The 27,211-nt window shown below is 43.2% G+C and overlaps 1 protein-coding gene across 1 annotated transcript in view; it reads left to right on the top strand.

Annotated features, from left to right (window-relative positions):
* Positions 1-23,835, top strand: part of LOC141110161 (indolethylamine N-methyltransferase-like) — a 57,755-nt gene extending 33,920 nt beyond the window's left edge. The window contains exon 3 of the mRNA XM_073601371.1: positions 23,308-23,835. Within this exon, the coding sequence (XP_073457472.1) occupies positions 23,308-23,731 (424 nt within the window). The 3' untranslated portion in view covers positions 23,732-23,835. The remainder of the gene's footprint in view (positions 1-23,307) is intronic.
* Positions 23,836-27,211: the final 3,376 nt, after the last annotated feature.

The raw sequence follows: 27,211 nt of genomic DNA, 5'->3' as shown, positions 1-27,211 counted from the left end.
TACACCGAAGTAAGTATAAATCTAAATAAAAAAACCCTTACTTCTCTTTTATTTATTAATATTGGAAGTAGAAGAGCAAACTACAGATCTTCCAAAGTCCACCGTGGTAAGGGCAATAGGATTGACCCTGTCATGTGTTAAGGAGGTAGCATAAGACTACCATATTGCTGCCTTAAAAATCTCCAATGGAGTGAAATCTTCTGCATGTTGCTATAGACAAGGAATCTCCAAACTACGGCCCTTCAGCTTTTGCGGAACTAAACATCCCATAAGGCATTGAAAAACTCTGACATTTACAGACTAGGCATAATGGGAATTGTAGTTACTGAACAACTGAAGGTTCATAGTTGTGCAAGTAAATGAATTTACTTGCACACAAACACAATATAATACCCAACTTTTGGTAAAATATAAAAGATGATGTTATGCCGAGTAAATAGATACCTAACATATGACACTTTAAAATTGTGTACGCCCGTGGTATGGTGCCTAAATACGGTGCTTAAAATTCTCCGTTGGCGACGCTTTAAACACTTTTACAGGTTACCCATTTAGAGTTACACAGAGATACCTTTTACCTGCTAACCACTTGTGCCAGGTGAGTCGTGCAGCGGCTGGACTATATCTTCCTATTTCTGCAGTATTCTTTTGGTCTGGGCGGACCTCTCCTCAGCCTGCACCCTCACTAGTCAGCAGCATCCAACTCATGGGACCTTGACAACATGAGCGGGTACCCTTAAGCATTTATCATGGGTCACAGTGAGTAAGTCTGGGTTCCCTGGTCTCAACTTTGTGTACTTGAATTGAAGCTATGCACTTTAGAGCCTGATTTCTATACAGGATCTTGCTGCTTGGTCTGTTTATATTTATATTTATTCTTATCTTCATTGCTTATGATTTATGCCTCACCTGAAGGCACTACTCTGGTGAATGAGCTGTCAGCCGGGGCACATCCCAGCATGTACACAGGTCTAAACAATCTCAACAATGAGGCTACGTTCTTGTCTCTGACTGGATCAAATGGACTGTTGTGAACAGTTGGACAAATTACCTTTTTTTGAGACTTTTTGATGGTTTATCTGCAAGTATAATGGCTCCTTGGATGTCTCAATCTGATACTTTGCTGAATGTGTGAGCCATGGCTGATATTATTAAGTTACACAGCTGGAGCATTTTTTCTTAACCTTTTAGATGCAATTTCCTGCACAATTGACCTTTGTTTTGGGGTCTAAACTTATAAGCTTATTTTATCTTTCATTTGTATATTCACTTTTTAGTGATCACGTATAAAGTGAGACCTGGAGGAGAAAATGGACAGAGGGGCTGCATGATTAAGAGAGGAACAAGGTCAATGAACGGTCAGCTAGGTCAGTGTGTTTGGTGGGGGTGTAGCCCTTACCTGATTGGAGGCAGAGGTCGAAGTGGCAGGGTTCAGATTAGAGGGTCTTTGTGGTGAGGTAGTTCTCTCACATTCCTAAGGAGTCAGGAAAAGTCGCAGCTTTCCATCCACCCACCCTGGTGTTAGGGTTTTACCGAAGTGGATAGCTAAGTGGTTGCATTTATGTGTCTAAAGTTTTTATCGAGTATAAAAAAAAACCCAAATAATAATAATATAAAAAAAAGAATATATGTATATATATATATATATATATATATATATATATATATATATATATATATATATATATATATATATATATATATATAATTATATATATAATTTACTAAATGTTGTATGTTGCTTATTTTGTCACAGCAGTTGGCGGGTCAAGGGGTCTTTGGGGGGGTCAGTAATTACATTGTGGGGCCCGTCTAAGGTATGGCGCTTCCACTTGGTGGTTCTCCCAGGAGTGAGGTCTCCTGGGGGAGGGGGAATATGCAATTATGTGTGATGTCGGAACGTCTTCGAGCCGGTTGGGGCGAGGCTGAGGACATAGACGATTCCAGTTAAAATTATGCCTTAAGCACACCCAAAGACCTCCTGTTGTTGGGCATTACATTGCTGAATTTCCACTTATTTGTATGTTTTAATATTATGTTATTTTATTCTTTGGTTAATAAAATTGGCTGCTGTGGCCCTATAAAACCCATGTCACTCAGTCTGTGTCTTTATTCTTAATTTGTAAGGGCCTAGGTTGACAAATCCTCCAGTCATGTTTTACCCAATTTTTTTTTATGGTAGAGATTTCAGTACTTCGGCATGCCCCTACAGGGGGTATCATATTATATTTTATATACCAAACACTTAGCTTATTGCTTCCACTTAGACTTTTCTCAGTGGACACTCTGATTGGTATGCATGGTTTATTATGCTTTTTTCAGTGCCGTCACAAAGTAATCTAGAGCGATGTTGAGATGTATGAGCATTATGTGTCAGCAAAAATCCCCCCCAACAAAATTGAGCACTAATCTGCATGCTTACGCCCAAGTACAAATCTGCCCCCCTGCTGAAATCCCCTCTCCGAGCACAAATCTTTGCCCCCATCCCCTAAACCCCCCCCAACACAAATACCCCTCCCCAAAAAAAGTCATGTCTCCTACCACAAATCCTCTACCCCTCAAAATTCCCTCCAAGTCCACATACCCTCTCCTTCAACCTTCTTGCAGCGCCCCCCCCCCACATGGACCCACAGTGCCCAGTGCAGCTACCCTTCCTGCCCACCCCTTGTCCCGGGCCTGCTTTTTTACACATGAACTTCCCTACCAGTGTAGCACATTGAGAGGGTGGTCTTGTATTTACACTAGTAATATTTGCATATTTGAGCCATTTTTAAGTTTTTTTTGGATTATAGTCTATTCCACTATCAAGGAGAGTATCACCATCCTTTCATACGCATTTAATCAGATCAGGATTGAAAACATTTCTACCATGAGGGCTCATCCACACCATACATGCATGAAAACTGATGGGAACTGAAGTGAAAACCGAGCAAATTTCACTTGCAGAGACATCAGTTTCACATCAGTTTTCATGCATGTTGACATCAGTTTTCATGTGTGTCAGTTATGTGCCCTGTTCACGCCAATGTTGATGCCATGTCAGTTTTTTTCCCATGGAGAAAACTGCATACACGTTGCAGATTCCTGCGCAGAAAAAATCTGCATGTTGAGGTGTGAACAGGGCACGAGGCCTTAGCCCCTGGATCACACCATGGTGCAGAGACTCCAGTTTTTCTGCATGCATTCTGCAAGAGCACAAAAAATAATGGTTCTCTATGTGCCCTGTTCACACCACAACACTGGTATCATGTGTGCATTTTTTTCTATGCAGAAATCTTAAATGTGTATGCAGTTTTCCACAGGGAAAAAAACCTGACATGACATCAACATTGGTGTGAACAGGGCACAGAACTGACATGCATAAAAATTGATGGAAACTGACGTGAAACTGATGTTTCTGCAAGTAAAATCTGCATTCCCTTCAGTTCCCATCATTTTTCACGCACGTATGGCGTGAACGAGCCCTTAATCTTGCCTCAAAGTTACTTCTTTCTGTGGGCTGCATCACAGTCTTGTGATATTTAACCACACATATTTACCTCTGAGTTCAGCACTTCATTTATTCCTGTGAACTTATTTTTGCATTTACACATTCATCATCTTTGCTGGATTTCATGATATCTTGTGAACCTACACAGACTAATCATATTATTCCCCTTTTCTCAGTTGGAGATCATTTATTCACTCAAGTGAATCCTGTAAATAGACTCATACCAGTTTATTGTGTCCCTATAGGTTACTTTATCAGCTTGCTTAGATAGAGAGTCCCGGAGCTAAGGACAGGAGGGAAATGGGCGCAGGGACAGCATGACAGTGCTGGACAGCACAGTTGCCGTTTTAAGAAGGGAAAGTGGTGTTCCCCCTTTAATTGAATAGGGGGAGGGGCTGGGTGAGGGCCGCGCTCGAGCTTGTGAGAGGAAGGGAGAGGGGGAAGTGACGTCAGTTGCAGAGCGGAGGAGGAAGCGATTGGACGCCTCACCCTCACCGCTCCAGGTCCTCTTCCTTCACAGGGCAGTAAGGCGGCATGGAGGGCTTTACTACCCAGCTTAGAGTGGCGGTGTGCACTGGGAGCATATAGGCGGTGTGCCCGGACCACAGCTGGAGCGGCTGACAGCGGAGCGGCGACGGGGGGGCTGCACCTCATGGCGGCACAGCCGCCGGTAAGGTTTAGCCCAGCTGCAGGCCCTGGAGGCTCACAGAGCAGGCTGCATGGAGCAGAGATGAGTTAACCCCCCAACCCCCAGGGCACAGCGGAGACAGAGTAGCTATTACAGGGAGGAGGGTGGCACTCGGCAAAGAGGCAGGGACGTGGCGGGGGGGAGCCCTGTACAGCGTACGGCTCTGCTCCCCTGGCTTTTACAGGAGCACAGTGAAAGTGGCTAGCCGGCCCAGCGAGGGAATGCCAAACTGCAGGATGGGGGACAGACAGCCAGCACGGCCCACAGTCACACGCAGCCTGGAAGAAGTGCCACGTAGAGCGCAGGGTTGTGGGGGGAGCGAAGACTGAGGCGGGTGACGAGGACCCGGTCCAACAGGAGGCGCAGGTGCCCGTCACGAGGGCCAACGAGCGGGTCTGGCGGGACGGGAGGACAGAGTGTGAGCAGCGCCACAGACCCACGGCAAACGGAGCGGGTCCATCGGTGATGCAGCCTACAGTCGGTCGAATGACAATGGGCAGCGACAGGCATGAAGGTGAACGGTCTGGGTCGGAAGGTGGCGATGATCAAGGACATCCAGCAGCGGTGGTTCCCGGAGTGACGGTTGGTGGGCCCTGGCCTGGGCAGCCTGGTGAGTTATTTCTTTACTTTTCTTTATACTTTACTGTATAGTTGGTTGGGTCAGGGTAGTCAACCAGGGCATCAGTTTTAGGGATAATTTGCGGGAGCCGGGGGGGGACAGGTCCACTCCCGTCCTGCAGAAGAAACGGTATTCAAGGCAGGATCCATGGGGGGCTAGGTGAGTTAGTGGTAGGGTGCTTTGAGCCGGGCACAGGAAGTAGTCCTGGGCAGGCATGGGCAGTGACGCATTACACACCTCCAGCAGGGGGCACCCCACAGGGTTGCGGGAGATTCGGCTGCGACAGCCACAGGGACGGCCACGGCGGTCGGGGGTCTCCCAGTTTATCAGAATAAGCTCCGAATAGCCAGGGCAAGACAGGGGACGGAACTGCGGACTCGGTCAGGTTGGTGGATTCCGCGAAAGTGGTACACATCTGCTTTGAGGGCCCCCTGGAGCCCCACATGTGCAGACAGCAATACCAAAAAATGTTCAAAAGGTAAATGTGTAGCGATAGTCACGTTATGGCATTCGTAGAAGTTCAACTTGGCCAGGTCGAAGCCAGAATAGAACGAGGAAGATTAGGAACAACGTAGGTATCGTGGATTCCCTGTACCTCTGCCACTTAGATACAGGCGTTCGCCATATGGGCGAGCATAATAGAAGAAAACAACCCCGAACAATGTTCAGCTCGGTTAGATTACTTACAGGCGTTGGTTAGCTCACTGGATTTATGGCGGTGTACTTGGCTTAGGCGGGACGAATAGTTTCGGCAGCGGTTGGTCGTCCGGCTGTCACTACGCTGGGCCCATATGGACATCAGCCGGGGGATGAAGCTGTATGGCAGCGTCGTGGGCTCCTAATCAGTTTCAAGCTAGTGAAAATTTGGCAAACTATCGAGTAAAAACACATGGGTTCAGGCGAGTGGGATCCCTTTAACTGTCCAGAGGTTTTGAGAGTGAATAAGTACATGCGTAGGTTTGGGTAGCAAGAGGGACTACGCCAGGGCGGTTGGAAAGGATGCTTTCTTTCCTCAGTAGATACTCAAAGCGAGCAGCGGCGCACATGTTAGGTCCCTCCTGGGGCTGACAATTTACGGGTGGCCCTGATTCATCCAGCAGTGGTTTTGAGAAAACTAGGGAAAGAGGTTATTTTAGTAGGCTGCTTCCAGGGAGGGTGGTCTCTCCACTGTAAGTGGTTCCCCAGAAAGAGCCCAACAAGCTCGGATTGATTCATCACCTGCCTGTTGGTAAGGTGGTCTGGTCAGTGATTCAATTGCTCCGTAAGAGGGTGGGGTAACGTACACTTCTTTCAATGGAGCGGTTGCACAAGTGTGGCAGTATGGGCAGGGGTCATTGTTGGCCCAGTCAGACATTGTATGGGCTCTTCAACTATTTCAGTACATCCGGCCAGCTTGCGGCTGATGAGCGGAATAGGGAATGGGGCACAGTAGGTGGATCGTTTACCGCTGATGGGTTGCTCCATTTAGTGTGCCTTCTGCAAAATGTTTAGCTCCTTCTTATAAGGGGCACTCTGGGATGTTTTGAGTATCGAATCTGGCATGCATTAGATGGATCAGTTTGTTAGGGTTGGTCCAGTGGGTTACAATATATACGCAGTCTTGTTGAAAGTTGCAAAATTTGGCAGTATGTTTCGGGGTTCCTTTAGCTCCGAGTACAACAGCGGGCCCTCACGGCAACATTACATTCCTGTGAATTGCAATTGATTCTATTGGAATGACTGCGGTCTGCCGAGGGACAAGCCAGGGAGGATAAAAAGACGAGGTGCAAGGGACCTTTAGAGTAGCAAGGTACAGTTACGTCAACTACAATATTTGCTGGGTAGCTGAGCGGGCTCGCTGCAGCATAATCCCCATGGGTAAGGTTTATTTTGCCTTCGGCTGGCGTCAGCAGCTACGGGAGTACGGGCTGCTACTCACGTTTAGCCATAATGAGGATTACAGGGAGGACTTGCGGGTGAGGCAGGATTTCCTAGAATCGTACAGCGGGCGTGCTTTTGTCGGTTAGGTCCCGTCAGCGTTTTTGACTTGGAGCTAGTCACGCATGCCGCAGGCTCCAGGGGGCTGTTGCATTGTTTCAGGGGAATATGGAGCCCAGCTCGGTCCCCCCCCCCCAGCTGGTCGCTAGGCAGGGTTTTGCAGAACCTCTTTTCGGGTGGAATTGTTCCAATTGTAGCGGCCTTGAAAATCAGGGGGAATTCTTCAGCAACCAGAAGGTCTGAGGCAAACTGGGTTGATTTGGGGTGGTGCAGGTGGTTTATATACTGACAACGACATACGTGGCATGGTCAGGTTGTTGCGACATTGGGTACTGCGTGGCTTACAAGGGATGCATTAATCTACGCTGTATTCTTATCAGGGTGTGATTACATTTTGTCTGACACTTTGTCTCGTTTTCAGTGGGACAGGTTCCAGGAGTTGGGGATCATTAGCAGGCATTACATGGGGTATGTAGCAAAGGGTATCAAGCAACTTGTGAGTATGGCTACTTGGTATCCCACTCAATTGATATGGCAGGAATGTTTTGCTTTATTAACGGGATTGTCATGGCCCCAGAAGGTCATTACGCAGCCTATGCAGTTATCTTAGTTATTAACGTGGTATTTGACGGGGTATCTCAGCAGCTGCCTTTTACCACGGGTTGGCGGTTTTGGCCTTTCTTTTTACGTGTCAAGGGCAACGTTACCACGCCAAAGAGTTTAGGGTAAAACGAACGGTGTCAGGGTACAGGATGGGTGCAAGTAAGGGTATGGGAGGCGCCTCCGGTAAGATGTTACAGGTTTTGGTTTGCCAGTTTGGAGAAGGTCTACGTTCTTGTTTTGCATGGGCTTTATTATGGGCAGCATTTGCATTAGCTTTCTTTGGTCAGGACATGCGGCCTGGGATTTAGGAGTCCTTTTTAATACGTTAGGACAGGTGCGTCCTTATCACATTTCCAGAGTGTAACGGTGTCTGAAGATGTGTGTCAGCAGCCGGGTATGACCCAAAAAGTTTCTCTGGTCAGTCTTTTGAATGGGGGCAGCCATGGAGGCGTTCATGCCGGGTCTTAGACAGGAAGCGGTCTGGTGCATTGGTAGGTGTGACTCGGAGAGATGTTAAGTGGTACATTTTCCACATACAGGCGGTTGTATGTTTCACATGACTTTGGGCTGTTGTTATATTGTACTTGTGATCGATACTTTATGTGGTTGGTGCTGTCATGTATTTTGTTCACAGGTCGGGAGGCGGGCCTGGTGGTTATACTTGGTTATTCCTTAGTTTAATGGGGGGGCCTGACGGGCGTAGGTTCGGCCGAACGGTAGGCAATTACGCAATCCCAGGCTGTGGCTCAGGTCAGGTGCATTGGTCCCAGGCATGCGGAGAACAGGGTGTTGGGGAAAGTACGCAGGTTCTCCTGTTTGTACAGTGCCCCGGATGTTTTTTTCTGCTACATGTGAGGAAAAATGGTATGGGAGCCAGATTTATGTGGGACCTCATTCGTGAAGTAAAAGGTGAGTTGTTATGTTTGATGGACCTGGTTTTGGTTTTTCATCAATAAATGGGGGTTGGCTATACGCCATGGTGAGCTGTAGGTTGATCCATGGAGGGATCTGTGTAATTGTGGGGTACATCTTAATGATGTGGTGAATGTTTTTTGTGGGCACTGGACCTTCCAGGAAGGTATACAGCGAGGGCTGAGGGTGTGGGGGCGCAAGCAAGGGTAAGGGGTTACCCCTTTCATGCTGTGGCAGTGTTTGGTCACTGGAGAAGGAGAAGATAGAGGTTACATTTATGGAACATGATGTACCCATCCATGGGATGGGGGTTGTTTCGGGTACCCATCCATGAAAGGATGGGGGTTGTTTCTGGTACCCATCCATGAAAGGATGGGGGTTGTTTCTGGTACCCACCCACGGGATGGGGGTTGTTTCTTGTACCCATCCAGGAAAGGATAGGGGTTGTTTCTGGTACCCATCCAGGAAAGGATGGGGGTTGTTTATGTACTTCCAGGTTACGAGGGTTAACCTGGAAGGGTTAATAAGGGTAGGCCACTGCGAAGGTTGGGCACCGCCTCTGAGTCAGGGGTTTCCGACTGGAGGCCTGAAGTTTAAAAGAAGTTGTTCGCAGTGACCAGTGGTATGTTGTTTCCCTATATGATATATGTGTATGTATATTAAAAGTTTAATGGTTATTTATGAAGCTGTTATTTATTTAATTGTATAATTTGTTAATAAAAAGGCCGTCAAGGCCATTTACTCCAAAACCTGGTCAAGTCATTTGTGAAGGGTTTGGAGGGGGGGAAGTTTTTGGGGGATATAAGGTGTGATCAGGAGACTGGGCTTAAGTCCTACAAATGTCATGTGGTATCTTACATAATATGTCTGTTAAACATTTGTGTATTGTCCCTTTTTCCTTCTATGAATCTTGGACCTTTTCTTGTAATTTTTGATTGAGTTTTACGATTGGGATTTAGTACGCAGGTTTATTATCATGGCACAATCTCAACGCCACCTAAGTTTTTCTCCTGTCTTTTAAGACATGTATTTTTTTAGCTTTTTCGTACTACATATTTTAAAGTGAACACCAATAACTAAAAAACATTAAAAAATGTAATCCTTAAACTTCTACACTTGTTCAATCATATTTTTGAAGCCTCCACATATAGACAAATCGGATAATCTTAGATTTCATACCCTCCTCTGCCCCACTCAGATGCAATAAATAAATAAAAAAAACACTCCCACCTCCTAAGATGGCCTCCCGCTGAATGCCTGCTCTGCGCTTTGACATTTCTTATAGGTAAGAGGTGGAGCCACCTGGCGTCACCCGATGTCACCACCCTCTTATGACTTCATGGACTAGTGCATGCTGGGCCTGTGATGTCACAAGGGCCCCCTGAAAGATGTAGACAGGTGGCCCCACCCCTTACCAATATAAAAAATGTCAAAGTGCAGAGCAAGCATTTGGTAGGAGGCCGTCCCAGGAGGCATAGCGATTTATATTTATTTTTTGCGGTTGGTGGTTTGGCGGGTTGCGTGATTGATGATGGATTTACATCGAGGGACACCATTTTTTTATTATTTAATAAGGGATTTGTTAAAAACTTGTTTTTATTACATTTTGACACTTTTTTGGTGAATGGGTAGTGTTACTATGTACTTGATACCCATTCACATGGGGGAGGATCTGGGGGCCCCTTGTTAAAGTGGGCTTCCAGATTCTTATAAGTCCCCCCGTCTGCAGACCCCCATAACCAATGGCCACAGTTGTTGGGATGAGGCCCTTGTCCCCATCAACATGGGGGCAAGGTGCTTTGGGGTGGCCCCAAGGCACCCACTCTCCATTTGAGGGCATGTGGCCTGGTATGGTTTCCTGACCTGCCGGGCTGCATGCCCAGATAAGGGTCTAGTATGGATTTTGGGGGAACCGCATGCCATTTTTTTTCTTACAGTGGGGACGGAAAGTATTCAGACCCCCTTAAATTTTTCACTCTCTGTTATATTGCAGCCACTTGATAAAATCATTTAAGTTCATTTTTTTCCTCAATAATGTACACACAACACCCCATATTGACAGTAAAACACAGAATTGTTGACATTTTTGCAGATTTATTAAAAAAGAAAAACTGAAATATCACATGGTCCTAAGTATTCAGACCCTTTGCTGTGACACTCATATATTTAACTCAGGTGCTGTCCATTTCTTCTGATCATCCTTGAGATGGTTCTACAGCTTCATTTGAGTCCAGATGTGTTTGATTATACTGATTGGACTTGATTAGGAAAGTCACACACCTGTCTATATAAGACCTTACAGCTCACAGTGCATGTCAGAGCAAATGAGAATCATGAGGTCAAAGGAACTGCCTGAAGAGCTCAGAGACAGAATTGTGGCAAGGCACAGATCTGGCCAAGGTTACAAAAAAATTTCTGCTGTACTTAAGGTTCATAAGAGCACAGTGGCCTCCATAATCCTTAAATGGAAGACGTTTGGGACGAACAGAACCCTTCCTAGAACTGGCCGTCCGGCCAAACTGAGCTAACGGGGGAGAAGAGCCTTGGTGAGAGAGGTAAAGAAGAACCCAAAGATCACTGTGGCTGAGCTCCAGAGATGCAGTCGGCAGATGGGAGAAAGTTGTAGAAAGTCAACCATCACTGCAGCCTCTCCTCAGTGCAAGACACATGAAAGCCCGCATGGAGTTTGCTAAAAAAAAACACCTGAAGGACTCCGAGGTGGTGAGAAATAAGATTCTTTGGTCTGATGAGACCAAGATAGAACTTATTGGTCTTAATTCTAAGTGGTATGTGTGGAGAAAACCAGACACTGCTCTCACCTGTCCAATACAGTCCCAACAGTGAAGCATGGTGGTGGGCAGCATCATGCTGTGGGGGTGTTTTTCAGCTGCAGGGACAGGACGACTGGTTGCAATCGAGGAAAAGGTGAATGCGGCCAAGTACAAGGATATCCTTGACGAAAACCTTCTCCAGAGTGCTCAGGACCTCAGACTGGGCCGAAGGTTTACCTTCCAACAAGACAATGACCCTAAGCACACAGCTAAAATAACAAAAGAGTGGCATCACAACAACTCCGTGGCTGTTCCTGAATGGCCCAGCCAGAGCCCTGACTTAAACCCAATTGAGAATCTCTGGAGAGACCTAAAAATGGCTGTCCACCAACGTTTACCATCCAACCTGACAGAACTGGAGAGGATCCAGTGTGTGAAAAACTTGTTGCTTCTTTCCCAAAAAGACTCATGGCTGTATTAGATCAAAAGAGTGCTTCTACGCAGTCCCATTGTTAAAGTGGATGTAAACCCAGGGGGAGGAGGATCTGACCAGGATGGACGTGCAGTGAGTTCGCTCCACCAGCCCAGGCAATCAGCTGCAACTAGTCTTAATGATTCTCTAGACCTCCCTGGTCCTCCCATACTGCACATTGCCTAACAAACAATCCCCTAAGCCAGCTGCTATTTTTTTGGGTGTCTCGGCTCTCAGGTCCATGTGTAGAGCTTAACGAGAGCGCTACGGACTTTGGAAATTCCCTGGTGTGCCAGGGCGACTGTTGGAGTTTTACTTACCTCAAGTCATCGCTGGGTCTACGGAAGATGAGGACGGGTGGCTGCGGAAGGAGGAGGTGGTGAGAGTGAGCGGCTAGATCCGAACCCCACCGGGAAAGCACGAGCTGAACCAAGTCCCGCCGAGCCCTGACGAATCAAGTTCCACCACGCTTAGTCAAACAATCGGGGGGGAGTGACCTTACGGACCGGGCGGAGAGGGAGTCGGCGTCTATAGAAAGAAACAATCCCCACGGAGAGTAGAGGAGAACATACCATATAAACCGGCAGAACCATGTAAGATTTCTTCAGGAGCCTGCATAACTACTGCAGGGAATAGTGTGGTCTTCCCGGGCATATACAGGGTATTCCACCAAAACCTCCAAGAAGCGGGATAAAGGCAAGGTAAAAATCGCCTTTTACTTATATATATTTGATGAACGTTTCCTGATTTGGTTCTGTCAATGAGGTAAAGGAATAACATTTGTGTGTTAACAAACTTTAGAAGAGACTGTATACACAGTGAAATAAGGGCTGTAAGAGCAGGATATAGGTGAGAGCTATACTCCCTTATAGCTAAATATCCTAAGTAAGATATGCCTCCTAAAAGCACGCATACCCAGAAAACAAAAAGGGATCATCAGGGGGGACAAATAAGAATCCCCATAAACCCGCATCGGCACAAAAGTCTGATATTAAAGGTTTTTTCCAACAGTCACAGGATCAGCAAAATAGCTCTACTTTAACTGAGCTAAATTTTTCATCTCCAGCTAGAGAAGTAGAGCATGGAACAAGTATTAGCCCCAGTGAGTATACACACCATCCTATGATGGATATGGAGGGAGCAGAAGGGGGCTCCATGTGGAATCTACAGACATACCGTATTTATCGGCGTATAACATGCACCGACGTATAACACGCACCCCAATTTAGGAAGGAATTTTAAGGAAAAAAACTTTTAGGAGGGAAGTTGAAGGGAAAAAAACTTACATTTAAATGCCCATCATTGCAGCCTTCACAGTGCAGCCTTGCCCCAGTGCAGCCATGTCAGTGCAGCCTTGTCAATGCAGCCTTCCCCAGTGCAGCCTTGTCAGTGCAGCCTTGTCAGTGCAGCCTTCCCCAGTGCAGCCTTCCCCAGTGCAGCCTTGCCCCAGTGCAGCCTTGTCAGTGCAGCCATGTCAGTGCAGCCTTGTCAGTGCAGCCTTGTCAGTGCAGCCTTGTCAGTGCAGCCTTCCCCAGTGCAGCCTTGTCAGTGCAGCCTTCCCTAGTGCAGCCTTCCCCAGAGCAGCCTTCCCCAGTGCAGCCTTGTCAGTGCAGCCTTCCCCAGTGCAGCCTTGCCCCAGTGCAGCCTTCAAAATCGCCGACCGCGATTTGAAAATGGCGCTGCCGGCGCCGAAATACACAGAGCCGGTCCTTGGCTCTTCTCGGCAGCTCTCGTTCACTTTCGGCTCCAATCGTAGTCCCGCCCGGGATGGGAGTGACTGTGAGCGGAGCTATCCGAACCTAGGCGAGTGCACTCGCCTAGGTTCGAGCGGCGCTCCAGTGAAGCCGAAAGTGACCGAGAAGAGCCGAGGACCGGCTCTATGTATTTCGGCACCGGCGGCGCCATTTTCAAATCGCGGTCGGCGATTTTGAAGATCTGGCAGCTCCGGATCGCAGGGGATCGGCGTATAACATGCACCCACGATTTTCCCCTGATTTTAAGGGGAAAAAAGTGCGTGTTATACGCCAATAAATACGTTATATAAAAGCTCTACCAACTAGAGAAGATATGGATAAATACATACACAGACTAGAATCTTCTTATAAGTCTGAAATACAAACATTGAAATCATCTCTGACTGACACACAAAACAAGATCATGGACATGGACACTAAAATTGCAAATATGGATCAAAAATTTATTTTATTAGAAGAGAAAAGGCTAGAACACGATCGATACTTAAGTTATATAATAAATATCACGGATGACCTTGAAAATAGAAGTAGACGAAACAATATAAGAGTTAGAGGCCTCCCAGAGACTGTGAATGCAGAGAACCTTAAGAAAACTCTCCAAAGTATATTCAATTCATTGCTAGAGAGTCCAGGTGAGACCGAAATAGAGATCGACAGAGTCCATAGAATCCAAGGTCTTAAAGTCTATGATTCAGGAAAACCTAGAGATGTGATTTGTAGAGTACATTTTTTTCAGGTCAAGGAAAGTATTATGACAGCGGCACGGCGGCACCGGGACTTTGAATATGAGGGTGCGCAGATTATATTTTTGAAGGACCTGTCAAAATATACGCTGATAAGAAGAAAGGCAGTGAAACCATTATTGGATATTTTGAGGGAAAGGGAAATCCTATTCAGATGGGGTTTTCCCTTCCAGATCATTGTTCATCAAGGTGGCCAAAGGATTATTTTTCGTGACATTGATGATCTTCCTGAATTTTCTAGACTTTTGCAACTACCTTTGATTAATTTGCCGGACTGGCCACATTCATATCAGGGATTGGACCGGAGACAATATAAAAGAAGATAGAAAGCAATGGTGGTGGAGGGGAGGGGGGGGGGGTACTTCCTTTTAATTTTTTTTTTCACTTTAGTAATAAGTATGTGACTGAGGTGGATTATATGTTATAAGTTAAATATGTTACTGATAATTTTTTGTTGTATCATTGGTATTAAGGATTTATAAGATAAAATTGCTATGTCCAATATTAGAGAGAAGTAGGGCATATTAATTCACTAGGTTTGGTTAGTGTTTTTTTTTTTTTTTTTCACTAAGGATATATAGGATTTAACTGTTTTGAGGTTATATCCGAATAGAGGTTTTTTTGTAATGGATACATTTCTTTGTTCTTGGCACTAAGAGATAAAGGATATTTATGTTTGAGTAGGATTATAACAGATTGGTATACGTCAGATAAACTCACTAGGTCTGATAGGGGGTAATAATTTCATTTGGCACTACTGATACACGAGGGGTTTGTTGGGTAGCGATAATTATGTATTAGATTAGTACTATGTGTGGTGAGGGTGGGGGGGTGTTTTTTTTTTTTTTTCACACTTAAAGTATTAGTATGTGGTTTAGTTTGGCCCTATGGTATAAGCTGGGGAATGGGAAAAGGGAAGAAAAAGCAAAATGTTTTTATAATTTTCTATATTTTGCACTAAAGGAATGTGGGACATAAATGCTATATATATGTATGAACACTGGACAGTTGAATGGTCTATAAACTCACTGGGTGGGGTAGGGTGTCTATTTGTGGGTTTTGTATCTTTTTTTTTTTTTTTTTTACACTTAAGGTATTAGTATGTGGTCTAGTTTGGCCCTATGGTATAAGCTGGGGAATGGGAAAAGGGAAGAAAAAGCAAAATGTTTTTTTATAATTTTCTATATTTTGCACTAAAGGAATGGGGGATATAAATGCTATATATATGTACAAACACTGGACAGTTGAATGGTCTATAAACTCACTGGGTGGGGTAGGGTGTCTATTTGTGGGTTTTGTGTCTTTTTTTTTTGACACTTTAGGTATTAGTATGTCATCTGGCTTGGCCTCATGGTACTTGAAGAGGAAGAGGGATGGGTAGAAAAGAAAAGTGAAAAATTTTCTTTTTTTTTTTTTTTTTTAATTGTCTATACTTCGCAATAAGGGAATATGAGACATAAATGTTTTGTATATGGATTAATACTATATAGTTGTATGGTTTATAAACGTGCTAGATGGAGTAGGGTGTTTATTTGAGGGGTTCTTCTTTTTTTTTTTTTATTGTAAATAATAACAATATGGCCTGGGCTAGGCACGTTCAATCCTGGGAGCATATCCTCTTATTCCCCAACTTAGGGAACGTACTTGGTAAGGTTAGACTCAAAGGAGTCAAATAGATAGTGAGTAGATAGTTTTGCGTGTTTGGATTGAGTGGGGTGAGTGTGTGTTAGTTTACATTTTTTTTTTCTCTCTTTCTTTCCCTCCTTTCTTATTTTTCTCTTCTCGTATGGACTCAATTAAAATATGCTCGTATAACGTCAGAGGTTTTAACTCGGCGGCAAAGAGGTCGCAGGTTCTGTACTCTTTCCACAAACAAAAAGTGAATGTGGTTTTTTTTCAAGACCCACTTTCCGGTGGATCATATACCCAAGCTACAAAAGGGATATTATAACGCATGGTATCATGACTCCTTCGCATATTCAAAATCGAGAGGAGTCTCCATAGCGATACATAAGTCATTACCACATCAGGTCTTGGAGAAGTGGAGGAATAGAGATGGTAGAGCAATATTTCTTAAACTCCTAATATATGGTAAGAAATATACATTTGTTAATGTATACTTACCTAATCAGGGACAATCAAAAATAGGAGCACAATTGATAACAGATCTTATGGAAAAAGCGGAAGGGATCACGATAATAGGCGGAGACTTCAATCTTATTCTGGATAATGATAGGGACACTACAGCAACATCAATAACACAGAAGGCTAAGATTAAAAGAAAATGTAGGGAAATAATGGCTAAGCATCATTTGGTTGATATATGGAGGGCGCTTCATCCCCTGGAAAGGGACTATACGTTCCATTCTAAAGTTCATGGTACCTATCATAGAATTGATTTCTTTTTGATGAATCAGTTGGGAGTAGCTGTGACTTCTTCCTCTGATATAGGCAGCGCCATATGGTCAGATCATGCACCAATATTTCTGGTAATAGATATTTCCAGGGAGAGGGGTACAAGAGGTACTTGGAAACTAAATGATAACTTGTTATATGATGAGGTATGCGTTTCAGAAATAAGAAGGGCAATAATAAACTTCTCTAAAGATCATATAAACGACACCACCTCCCTATCGATCCAATGGGAAGCGTTGAAATGCGTAGTTCGGGGCCTATTTATAAAGCATGGGGCTAGACTAAAAAAGGTAAGAAGGAATAGAATGACCCAACTTTTGAAAGAGATACCAAAATTGGAAATTCAGCATAAGCAAAATCCTCTTAGAGAAATATTATTGGAATTAACAGAAAAGAAAACAGAACTACAAAACTTACTTAATGAACAGACACTACAAATAAGGGATAAAAAACGTACGTTATATTATCAACATGGCAATAAACCTGGTAAACTATTGGCAAGAGCTTTACGTCAGCGAGTTAGTGCTTCATCTATTATTAAAATCAAGTCAGAAAATGATGAAACGATATATGACCCAAAAGGTATCTTAAAAGCATTCCAGACTTTCTATAATAATCTATATAACTTACCAAACCAACTAGCAAATACAGATCCGGAAAGATTTCAACAAAATATACATCAGTGTATTAAAGATACAGCATTACCATTAGAAATAGATCAGTTAGAACAAGAATTTTCAGAGAGAGAAATACAAAAAGTAATCGATTCATTAGTGACAGGGAAAAGTCCAGGCCCGGATGGTTTTACTTTTAATTCCTATTATCAAGAGAACTTTTAACTCAGTATCTACCTCTCAACCGTTTGTCCCGCATAGTCTACAGGCATATATCTCACTTATACCTAAACCGGAAAAAGATCCTTCTATCTGCGGTAATTATAGACCAATTTCTTTGACTAACATTGATATTAGGTTGTATTCAAAGATTATTGCTAACAGACTTACACCAATAGTACCAACATATATACATTTAAATCAGGTGGGGTTTATAAAGGGGCGAGAGGCGAGAGACAACACGCTTAAAACATTGACACTGGTGGAGTATGCCCAGAGACGCTCCATCCCATCCTGCCTGCTGGCAGTGGATGCCGAAAAAGCATTTGACAGGGTGGGATGGAGCTTTCTCAAGGAGACATTAAAACAGTGGGGGATTGGTCCCCTACTGCTGGATAAAATAATGGCCCTCTATCATAATCCAGTGGCTAGAATACGGGCAAATGGGGAGATATCGGATATAGTACATATCACTAATGGAACTCGTCAAGGATGTCCATTATCCCCAATCTTATATATATTAGTTATGGAACACCTTTTAATAGCGATTCAGAATAATAAGGATATTAAAGGCATTAAGGTTGGGGAGATAGAGTATAAAATGTCAGTATATGCAGATGACTTGTTATTGTACATCACAAATCCGTTGGTGACAATACCTAACCTAATAGCAGAATTTAAAAGATTTGGAGACCTGAGTAATTTCAAGGTGAATTATAATAAATCTGAGGCTTTAAATATTTCTCTGCCTAATTCTCTGGTTGATTTTCTAAAAAAAACTTTTCGTTTAAATGGCAGGCAGAGGCAATTGGATACCTTGGAATCGTTATCCCTAGAGAGTTGAGTAGGATGCAGGAATTTAACTATCTCCCATTAGTACGCAAAATAACAAAGATACTACAATTTTATGACAAAGGGACCTTTTCCTGGATGGGAAGGATAAATATTATAAAAATGGATATACTGCCCAAAATTATATATATATTTCAGACGATACCCATATATCCTTCAAGAAGCTTAGTGAACCAACTTCGTAAGGTTATAGGAAGTTTCATCTGGGCATAAAAGAGTGCCAGAATAAATAGAAAAACACTATATAGATTAAAAAAAGACGTAGGACTGGCTCTCCCAGGTATATTGCTGTATCTTAGATCAATATTTATAGCCAGGATCGTGGATTGGTTCTATAATATGGACTGCAAACAATGGGTAAAATTGGAGGAAGAAGTCACAGACATAAAACTGAAATCATTACCTTGGATTAAGAGGGAATGTAGACCCCGGGAGGGGGATATGCCCTCCTTGGTTGTATCAACCTTGAAAGTATGGGACAACTTGATTAAAAGGGGGATAGGATCCACATTGAGAGGCCCGATGACCCTCCTCTTTAGCAATCCAGAATTCCCACTTGCATTTAAAGCCAAGACCTTTCTAAAATGGCAGAGGCAGGATGATACAAGGATAGTGGAAACAATGGACGAAAATAAACTTCCCCCATTGATGGCCCTTGGTGCCGAACATAGAAAGAAATGGATTCAATATGGGCAACTCCAACAATATATTTTATCTCTGATGAAGGAGTCCGTGTTGAATAGACCATTTTTAGGGTTAGAAAAAATATTGTTACAGAAACATAGACCTACACATACTCTATCTGTTGTGTATAAATATTTAATTTCAGAGAATAAGGAGGAAGGGTTACAGTACATAAAGAAATGGGAGGAAGAAATAGGGAAAGCTATCCCCAGAGCTAAATGGGAAAAAGCAATTATATTGACACATAAACTATCAATTTCTACTAGACACCAAGAAAGAAATTATAAAATACTAGCCAGATGGTATAAATGTCCAGTGGATATGAACAAAATAAGTTCAGATAATACAGATAGATGTTGGCAATGCGAAGGAGCAAGAGGCACAATGTCGCATATTTGGTACTTCTGTCCAGAAATTCAATCAATTCAATTTTGGGAAAGGGTATTTAAACTATATAGGGCTGCAACAGGGGTAATGATACAACCAGATATATATGTGGCAATATTGTCAATGATCCCTGGATCAATAAAAAATATAAAAAAGGGAATTTTAAAGTACTATTTAACTGCGGCACGCACTGTTATAGCTAGAAAATGGAAAAATAAAATAGCTTCCTCCATAGAAGAGTGGGAATGTGAAATGGGTATGATGCGATCTTTAGAGGAGAGGATGATAATGGAGGGACTAAAATGATTAATTACACGAAGGTTGTGGGAAGAGTTTAGAGCCTCGACGCTGCAGCGGAATGAAAAATTGGGATTTTGATGGAGCAAATATTATGATAGATAGATGGAGGAGGTGGGAGAAATTCCTTTGAAGGGGAGGTTTTTTTTTTTCTTTTGTCTCTTTGTGGTTGTTTGGCCATTTGAATGGTGGTATACTAGATGATTGGTTGGGTGTATGTGATTAGTATGGTTTGAGGGTACTGGGATAGTAGTGTGTTACAGAAAGAGGGGTCTTACTAAAGATAGGGTAATGAACTATATTTAGAAATGTATGTCGATGGTGCTAAGACAGATTATAAGGTTATATAAAATGATCTGAATATTAATTGTGAGTAATACCCAACACACTTTTGAAAAATGTATGTATGTGTATATGTTTTATAAAAAAATTTTGTGTTAAAATGTTTGATAAATAAAGATTATAAAAAAAAAGAGTGCTTCTACTAAATACTGAGCAAAGGGTCTGAATACTTAGGACCATGTGATATTTCAGTTTTTTAATAAATCTGCAAAAATGTCAACAATTCTGTATTTTTCTGTCAATATGGGGTGCTGTGTGTACATTAACGAGGAAAAAAATGAACTTAAATGATTTTAGCAAATGGCTGAAATATAACAAAGAGTGGAAAATTTAAGGGGGTCTGAATACTTTCCGTCCCCACTGTATTTGGCGTGGGGTTCCCCTCCAAACCCATACCAGACCACATCGTTTTTTTCTTTATGTTTTAACTGCCACTTTTTTTTTTTGCAGCGGGGGGAAACCCCCTTGACAGCTGATGACTTATCGGTTGTTAAGTGCACTGCGGCCGGCTTCCCGGCCCTGCTCCTTAACAACCAGCTTACACTGCGCCATGATTGGGCAAAGCTTTTTAATATATGGACACTTATCCGTCCAGGGAGCCTGCAATGTCGGCACCCCAGCCGATCTTCTGATTGACTGTTGGGTGTGGTCGCCACCATTTCAGGTAAGGGAACCCGGCTTTTGGCATCACAGCCAGGTCCCTACTGCACATGCGCGTAGCGTGCCGTGCTTTCTAATTGGTCCAGCGGCGGAGGAAGGAGTAGGGGGCCGAACTTCAGAGAGATGGGGCTGCGGCCCTCTCTCCTGGAAGTGGGAAACAGTACCTGTCAAAAACAGGTCCCCCCCCCCCCCCAAATGGTGCCAAATGTGGTAATGGAGGGGGGGAGAAGACGGATAAGCTGAATTTCCACTTTTGAGTGGAATTCCGTTTTAAAAGGCGCTGACCAACCAAACAAATGATGTGTGATAAAGGGACAGCAAGAGCCATTTACTGTGTTTGGATGTATTGTACACTATTTGGTAAGAAATATCAAATAACATTAAAATAAATGTACACATTATATTGCCTCTTTGTTTTTTAGGGTGCTATTATAACACTTTTTGGAGTTAATCTCCTAAAGACAAATAGACATTGCAAGGGAAGTTGTACTTTGCAAGGGAATTTTACCCTGCACTTAGCGAATAAGGTGAAGGTCTGCTGACTTCCATCATCTAATCACATGTAAGTAAAACATTTTTTTTCACTTTCTTTGTACTTGATTTTATATTGTTTGCAAAGTGAAATATCACCTCATTCACTAAGCTCTGGGAAAAATGCCCTTGCAAAGTTCAACTTCACTTTCAAAGTCAACAACCTTTTTGCCTTTAGTAAACCAACCCCATTGTCTTACCAGTTCAAGGAACAACAAGCAAACACAAACATGTTATTTCAGTGACAATAGCTTGTCAAGCCCTCCAGATGACCTAATTTAAACATAAAATATGACCTCCTATTGACTGCAATGTAATTCAGTTTCAAAATCCTAGTGTAGCACCCTCCAGTGTGTGCTACTAGAAGGGAGATTAGGCAAACTACAGTCAAGCCCAGGGATAAACCCGAGTCACTGGATCTAGGTCAGGGTTATTAGAGGCCAGGGCTGGATGACTCATAGCAGCTCTCTGATGCCCCCACCCTGTTTCTAGAATGTTGGAGAACATTCTGAAAGATAGTGGGCGAAAGCTGGGAGGGTTTGCTTCGAATATTTAGGGGTATATTTGGGGGCCTGGCAGGAAACTAATGAGCCATGCCAGCAGTGGAGTAAAGTAGCAGAAGGACAAGCAGTGTTGAAGAGAGTCTGTCGTGGCCCTTGAGGGACCCCTGCCATTAGGGGTTTCACCTCGGGCTGGAGCTCAGGAGGCTGGCCTGGAAGGATCCCATTACAAGAGTGGGAAGAGAAAGCAGCTAGGTGGGCTGGTGGCAGCCAGGTGAGCTAGCATTTCTGCAAGCAGTAGAACTGGGACAAGTGTCTACAAAGAGGCAGAAGGTTGTGTGAGATGCTGTTCACTCCACATTGCAAGTTTACCAAGGGACTGTTCCTAGCCTGTAATGGGCTATTGCTGAACTAACTAGGGACAGTTAGTTCCCAGAGGAGTGAACCAGCAGGATCTGTACAATGGAACCAAGTTTGTGCAGGTGGAAGGAAGAAGAGGAATCTGTAAATAGGAAGGAAGTTGTCCCTGGTTTTAATTGTTGGACATTTTCAAGTTGGGTATCCCATAATCCCTTAACCAGGGCCATCTTAATGCAAAGGCACTCCTGGGCACTGCCCAGGGGCCCCTGGTGCATAGGGCCCCGCAATAATCTTACATTACATCATATTTGCCAACTGTCTGGGACATTCATGCTTTTTACTAAACTGTCCAGAGATGGCCGTGTCCCGGGAAGCGTCCCAGAACCTAAACTGTGCCTTCCTGATCCCAGTATTGTGCCCTCCGGACCCCTTCTGTACTGTGCCCTTCAGCATTCTCCACTGTACTGTGCCCTTTGTGTTGATTAGTCTTTAATTTATGGAATGTTTTCTTTTTGTAAAATTTATTTTATTGAAAGTACTAATGAATCTATGTTTAATTCTATCAACTATTTATACTTTAATTCTTGAAAGTAGGTGCGTAAATTGGGGCAAGCTGGTAGGGGACCCAGAGCATTACTTTGCCCAGGGGCCCATGATGCTATTAAAGGGGCTGTAAAGGTATTTTTTTTAATAAAATAACAAACATGTTATACTTACCTTAACTGTGCAGCTTGTTTTGCACAGAGTGGCCCCGAACCTGGTCTTCTGGGGTCCCTCGGCGGCTGGCTCAGCTCCTCCCCGCAAGAACTAAACACCTTCATGCGAGCTCTCTCGCATGGTGTTTAGTTCTTGTGGGCACGCTCCCGTGATACAACCGGCAGCTATAGCTGCTGACTGTATCACTCGGCCCCACCCCCCAGCACGCCATGTCATTGGATGTGATTGACAGCAGCGCGAGCCAATGGGTGCGCTGCTTTCAATCCATCCACTCTAGCCAATCAATGGCCAGGCTGAGCAGCGAAGAGGAATTCGGGGGCAAGCGCAGCAGGTGAACGGGCTCAGGTAAGTAAAATGGGGGGGCTGGGGGGGCCGGTATTGTCGGATGTTTTTTCACCTTAATGCATAGGATGCATTAAGGTAAAAACGTGAACCTTTACAACCCCTTTAAGATGGCCCTGCCTTTACCCCATCTAAGTTATCATCCCCTAATAAAACAACAAAAACACAAGCCAAAGGTAGTGGGGAACCCTGCAATTAGCAACTCCTACAGGGGTAATGCTACACTAGTATGACAATTTTATTTTAACTTGTCAAATTAAAGTCTAACTGAACTTTATCAGAATTGCTTATCACGCCACATCACTTTATATTGAAATATTTCCTGTAATGTCCATATTATGTTTTTTTTTTCTTTCAGAGATCAACTTCAGGAGACAGAAATGCGCCTAAGGTCATCCATCAAGCAGATTTTGAAATGTGATTTTGAACAGGAAAACATATCTTCCCCGGTGCTACTACCACTTGCTGATTGTGTTATCAGTGTGGGGATACTGGAAATGATCAGTAAAAATGAAGATGAATACATGAAGAATCTGGAGAAGACAATAAAGCTGCTAAAACCTGGAGGCCAACTGTTACTTTTTGCGGCAATAGATATGACGTACTTGTTTGTTGGAGCAGAACGGTTCCATTGTTTTAAATGTAATGAGGAGTTTGTGAAAAATGCCTTTGGTAAGGTGGGTTTAGTCATTGATTACTATGCAGTGAAGAGGAGACGCAATGTTAGCGATCTCATTGATTATAAAGCTTTTCTATTCATTGTAGGACGCAAAGGGGAGTAGATGATTGGAGCCAATAGCATTCATCTGGAGCCAAATTGAGCCAAATAGAATTATGTTGGCCTCCGGGTTTTATTGCAGTCAGAAATCACAGCAGCTGCGCTAAAGTCAGCAATGTCATTTTGCATCAATCTGTGTTAAATTGTGTTAACAAATATCGCTATCTTATTAAAGATCATTAAGAATATAAATGTGTGTTGACTTGTCTTGGAAGAATATTGTAAACCTTTTATGTACACAATACATTTTTTTATCTATTTATTGATCACCAACGCATTTCAGGACATTTACTGTGTGCCTTTCATCAGAATATGGATAAAGATTATATAAAATACAATATCAGGTACAGTGTATGGACAATATATTAGAAAACATAACAAATTAACATTATCAGGTTCAATACCTAAACATTATTAAAAGTTTGGGAGGAAAAAAAATATGGAAGAGATTAAATTGATAAGTGTTTACAAGATGGCAGGGATGGGTCTTGGCTGGCAGCTTTATTTCCCCACTGTTTGGGTTGTGGTCCCTTTAACTACTTGCTTACTGGGCACTTTTACCCCCTTCCTGCCCAGGCCGATTTCCAGCTTTCAGTGCTGTCACACTTTAAATGACAATTTGATTGACAATTCAGAGCGGTCATGCTACACTTTACCCATATGACTTTGTTGTCATTTTTTTTCACACAAATAGAGTCTTTTGGTTGTATTTAATCACCACTGGGTTTTTAATTTTTTTGTAAACAAACGAAAAAAGACCGAACATTTTTCAAAAATAATTTTTTTTCATAGTTTGTTATAGAATTTGGCAAACATACTTTTTCTCCTGCACTGATGGCCATTATTAGGCTGCACTGATGGGCACTGATGAGGCGGCACTGATAAATAGCACTGATGTGCACTAATAGGTGGCACAGATGGGAACTAATAGGTAGCACTGGTGGATACTGATGAGACTGCCCTGATAGGTGGCACTGATGGACTCTGATAGGTGGGACTGATAGGTGGCACTGATGGGCACTGGTAGGCAACACTGATAGGTGGCACTGATGGGCACTGGCAGGCAACACTGATAGGTGGCACTGATGAGGAAGCACTGATGGTCACTGATTGGCAGCACTGGTGGGCACTGTTGGGACTGCATTGATAATCAGTACACTGATAATCAGTGCCCTAATTATTAGTGTTGATGTCCCTTTAACACAAGCCGGCTATTGGCTTCCTTCTTCTCTCCTAGCGCTGTCAGTGTGAGGAAAGAAACACAGATAACCAGCTTGTGTTTACATCTGTGATCAGCTGTCATTGGACATAGCTGATCACGTGGTAAATGACCGCTGTGATTGGCCCTTTACCCCAAACTGTGATCAGTGGGTCTGAATCCAAGGGAAAGAAGAGGACTGATTTATGGTCCCCTCTGGATCGATAAGTCCTCATTTGGGACCCGAATTTGGAGTTTCAGGGAGATATTTGGGTGAGAAAGAACTTTCATCCCTCATTACAGGGACTTTTACCCTGAAAGGATTCACCCATTTGCATCAGAGTCCAGAAAAGGAGGAGGAAACACTCAGTGCCAGTCTGTGAGGTGAAGTAGAGAAGAAACACAACTAAATGAGCAATGTGGGCTAGTGCGTGGCTGAGACAAGGTTGCTGAACTCTGATGACCTTCTCTTTGGGACCCCTTAGACATCCAGGAGATTTCAAACACCCTGTTAAAGTAGAAGTGTGACTGGCAGTGAGCCGAGCGTTTATGTTTTGTACCAACAATTGATCAACATTTTTTGTTTCCGGAGGACCAGCTGTTTTTTCTGTTGGCCTGTTTTTGACCGTAAAAGGAACTGTTTGCTTTCACTAAGGTGCTTGGCTGATGATCTCCGGCTCCAATATCACAGTGTATATATAATAAATAAACTACATTTTGTAAATAGGATGCCAAATAAATTACTTGAAATGTTAATTAGATATACACATCATAGAAACTAAAAAGTAAATGTTTACATTATCACAAAAGGTGACTTTCTTTAGTTATACTTTTTCGATTCTATAATGTGTTTATATATGTAGTAATAACTAATCATTTGTTATTACTAAAGTTAGCTAAAGCTTTAGATTAGTGTTTTTTTAAACCAGCACCGGGGACAGTACTAACATAAATGACTTTTGCAAATGTAGCGCCCTCTACCACTACTATCCCATATACACTTTTTCCCCCAACCAAGTTATACCTCCCCAATAAACGAAAACAAAACAAAGCAGATGACTGTTCATTGTATCAGAGGTGATATATGGAGGTCTGGCAGCAGGCTGATATGGTGGATGTTTGTTACTAGTGGCAACTACACCGCTACACAAAGTACCTGCAAAAGGGCATCTGAAGGTCTTCAGGCAGAAGCTGCATAGTAGCCAATTACAAGATGTGCTGACCAGGATATTTGAGGCCACATAAATGGAGCCATGTAAGTAAAGAAATATACTTCAAAAATGTTTAGATGTCTTTTTCACAAGACAGAATATACAAGGCTACCAGGATTGTTAGAGAATAAAAATCACACTACATAGGTTTAACTGGATGTTTTTTTTCAACATTATAAACTGCATAACTATGTAAAGGAACAGAAATGAGGATGAATACAAGACGCAATAGGCCAGGCCTAGTCTTATCTATACCTGTTTGCCAATGCTGTGTCTTAGACCAATAGAATTGGAAAAACAAATTATCAAAGTATTCTCTACCTCATGGAGTTGGTGATGTTTGAGGTCCTGCATTCAGCACCTTCTTAAAAGATAGCACTAAAATTGAAAGCTACAGTCCTCATTTTCTATGACCTATGGTGATGAGGAAAACCCCTTGGTGCCAGTGCCTCCTGGCCCTTTAAGGGGTTACAGATGCCGGGAGGCAGGGCGGGGTTTATGATCATGTGACCGCCACGATTGTCTGTCACAGCAGTCATATAATTGGAAAGCTTTCTGTTAGTTGCCGGTAACTGTGCTGGGAGCGCGCTCTCTGCACAGCTGTGTTTACAAAATGATATTCAAATCTGCGCCCACTCAGAGAAGCCACATATTTGTGTATTGTCAGTGCAAAGGAGTTAAAAAGGCCAGCTAGGAAATGCACCACTATGCAAACAGTGTAGCCAAAGGAGCTGATTGTAGATACATATAAACCCAACTATTGGATTGGTTAAAGGCTAAGTTCACCTCATTGCATGCATTGTGATAGTACATAGCCCCAAGAGCTGTGCAGTGAATACTCCGAGTGTGAGGTCTGTTACACAGGCTGGTGTGGGTGGTCATAATATACTGTATAAGTGCAGCAGGGATTGGGGGAAGGGTGTTAGGGTGATGTGAGCTAGTTCATCTTTTCATAAAAAATATTAGAAACCAAACTTAAATTCTTTGGTTTTTACTTGTTAGAGCCTCAAATTTATTACATATAACTTCTCAATGAATTATACTAATCAACCTCCGGATAAACCTTTTAATACAG

This window comes from Aquarana catesbeiana, linkage group LG10, assembly GCF_042186555.1.
Source record: "Aquarana catesbeiana isolate 2022-GZ linkage group LG10, ASM4218655v1, whole genome shotgun sequence".
Classification (NCBI taxonomy): domain Eukaryota; kingdom Metazoa; phylum Chordata; class Amphibia; order Anura; family Ranidae; genus Aquarana; species Aquarana catesbeiana.
This window is presented reverse-complemented; position numbering and strand designations above follow the sequence as displayed.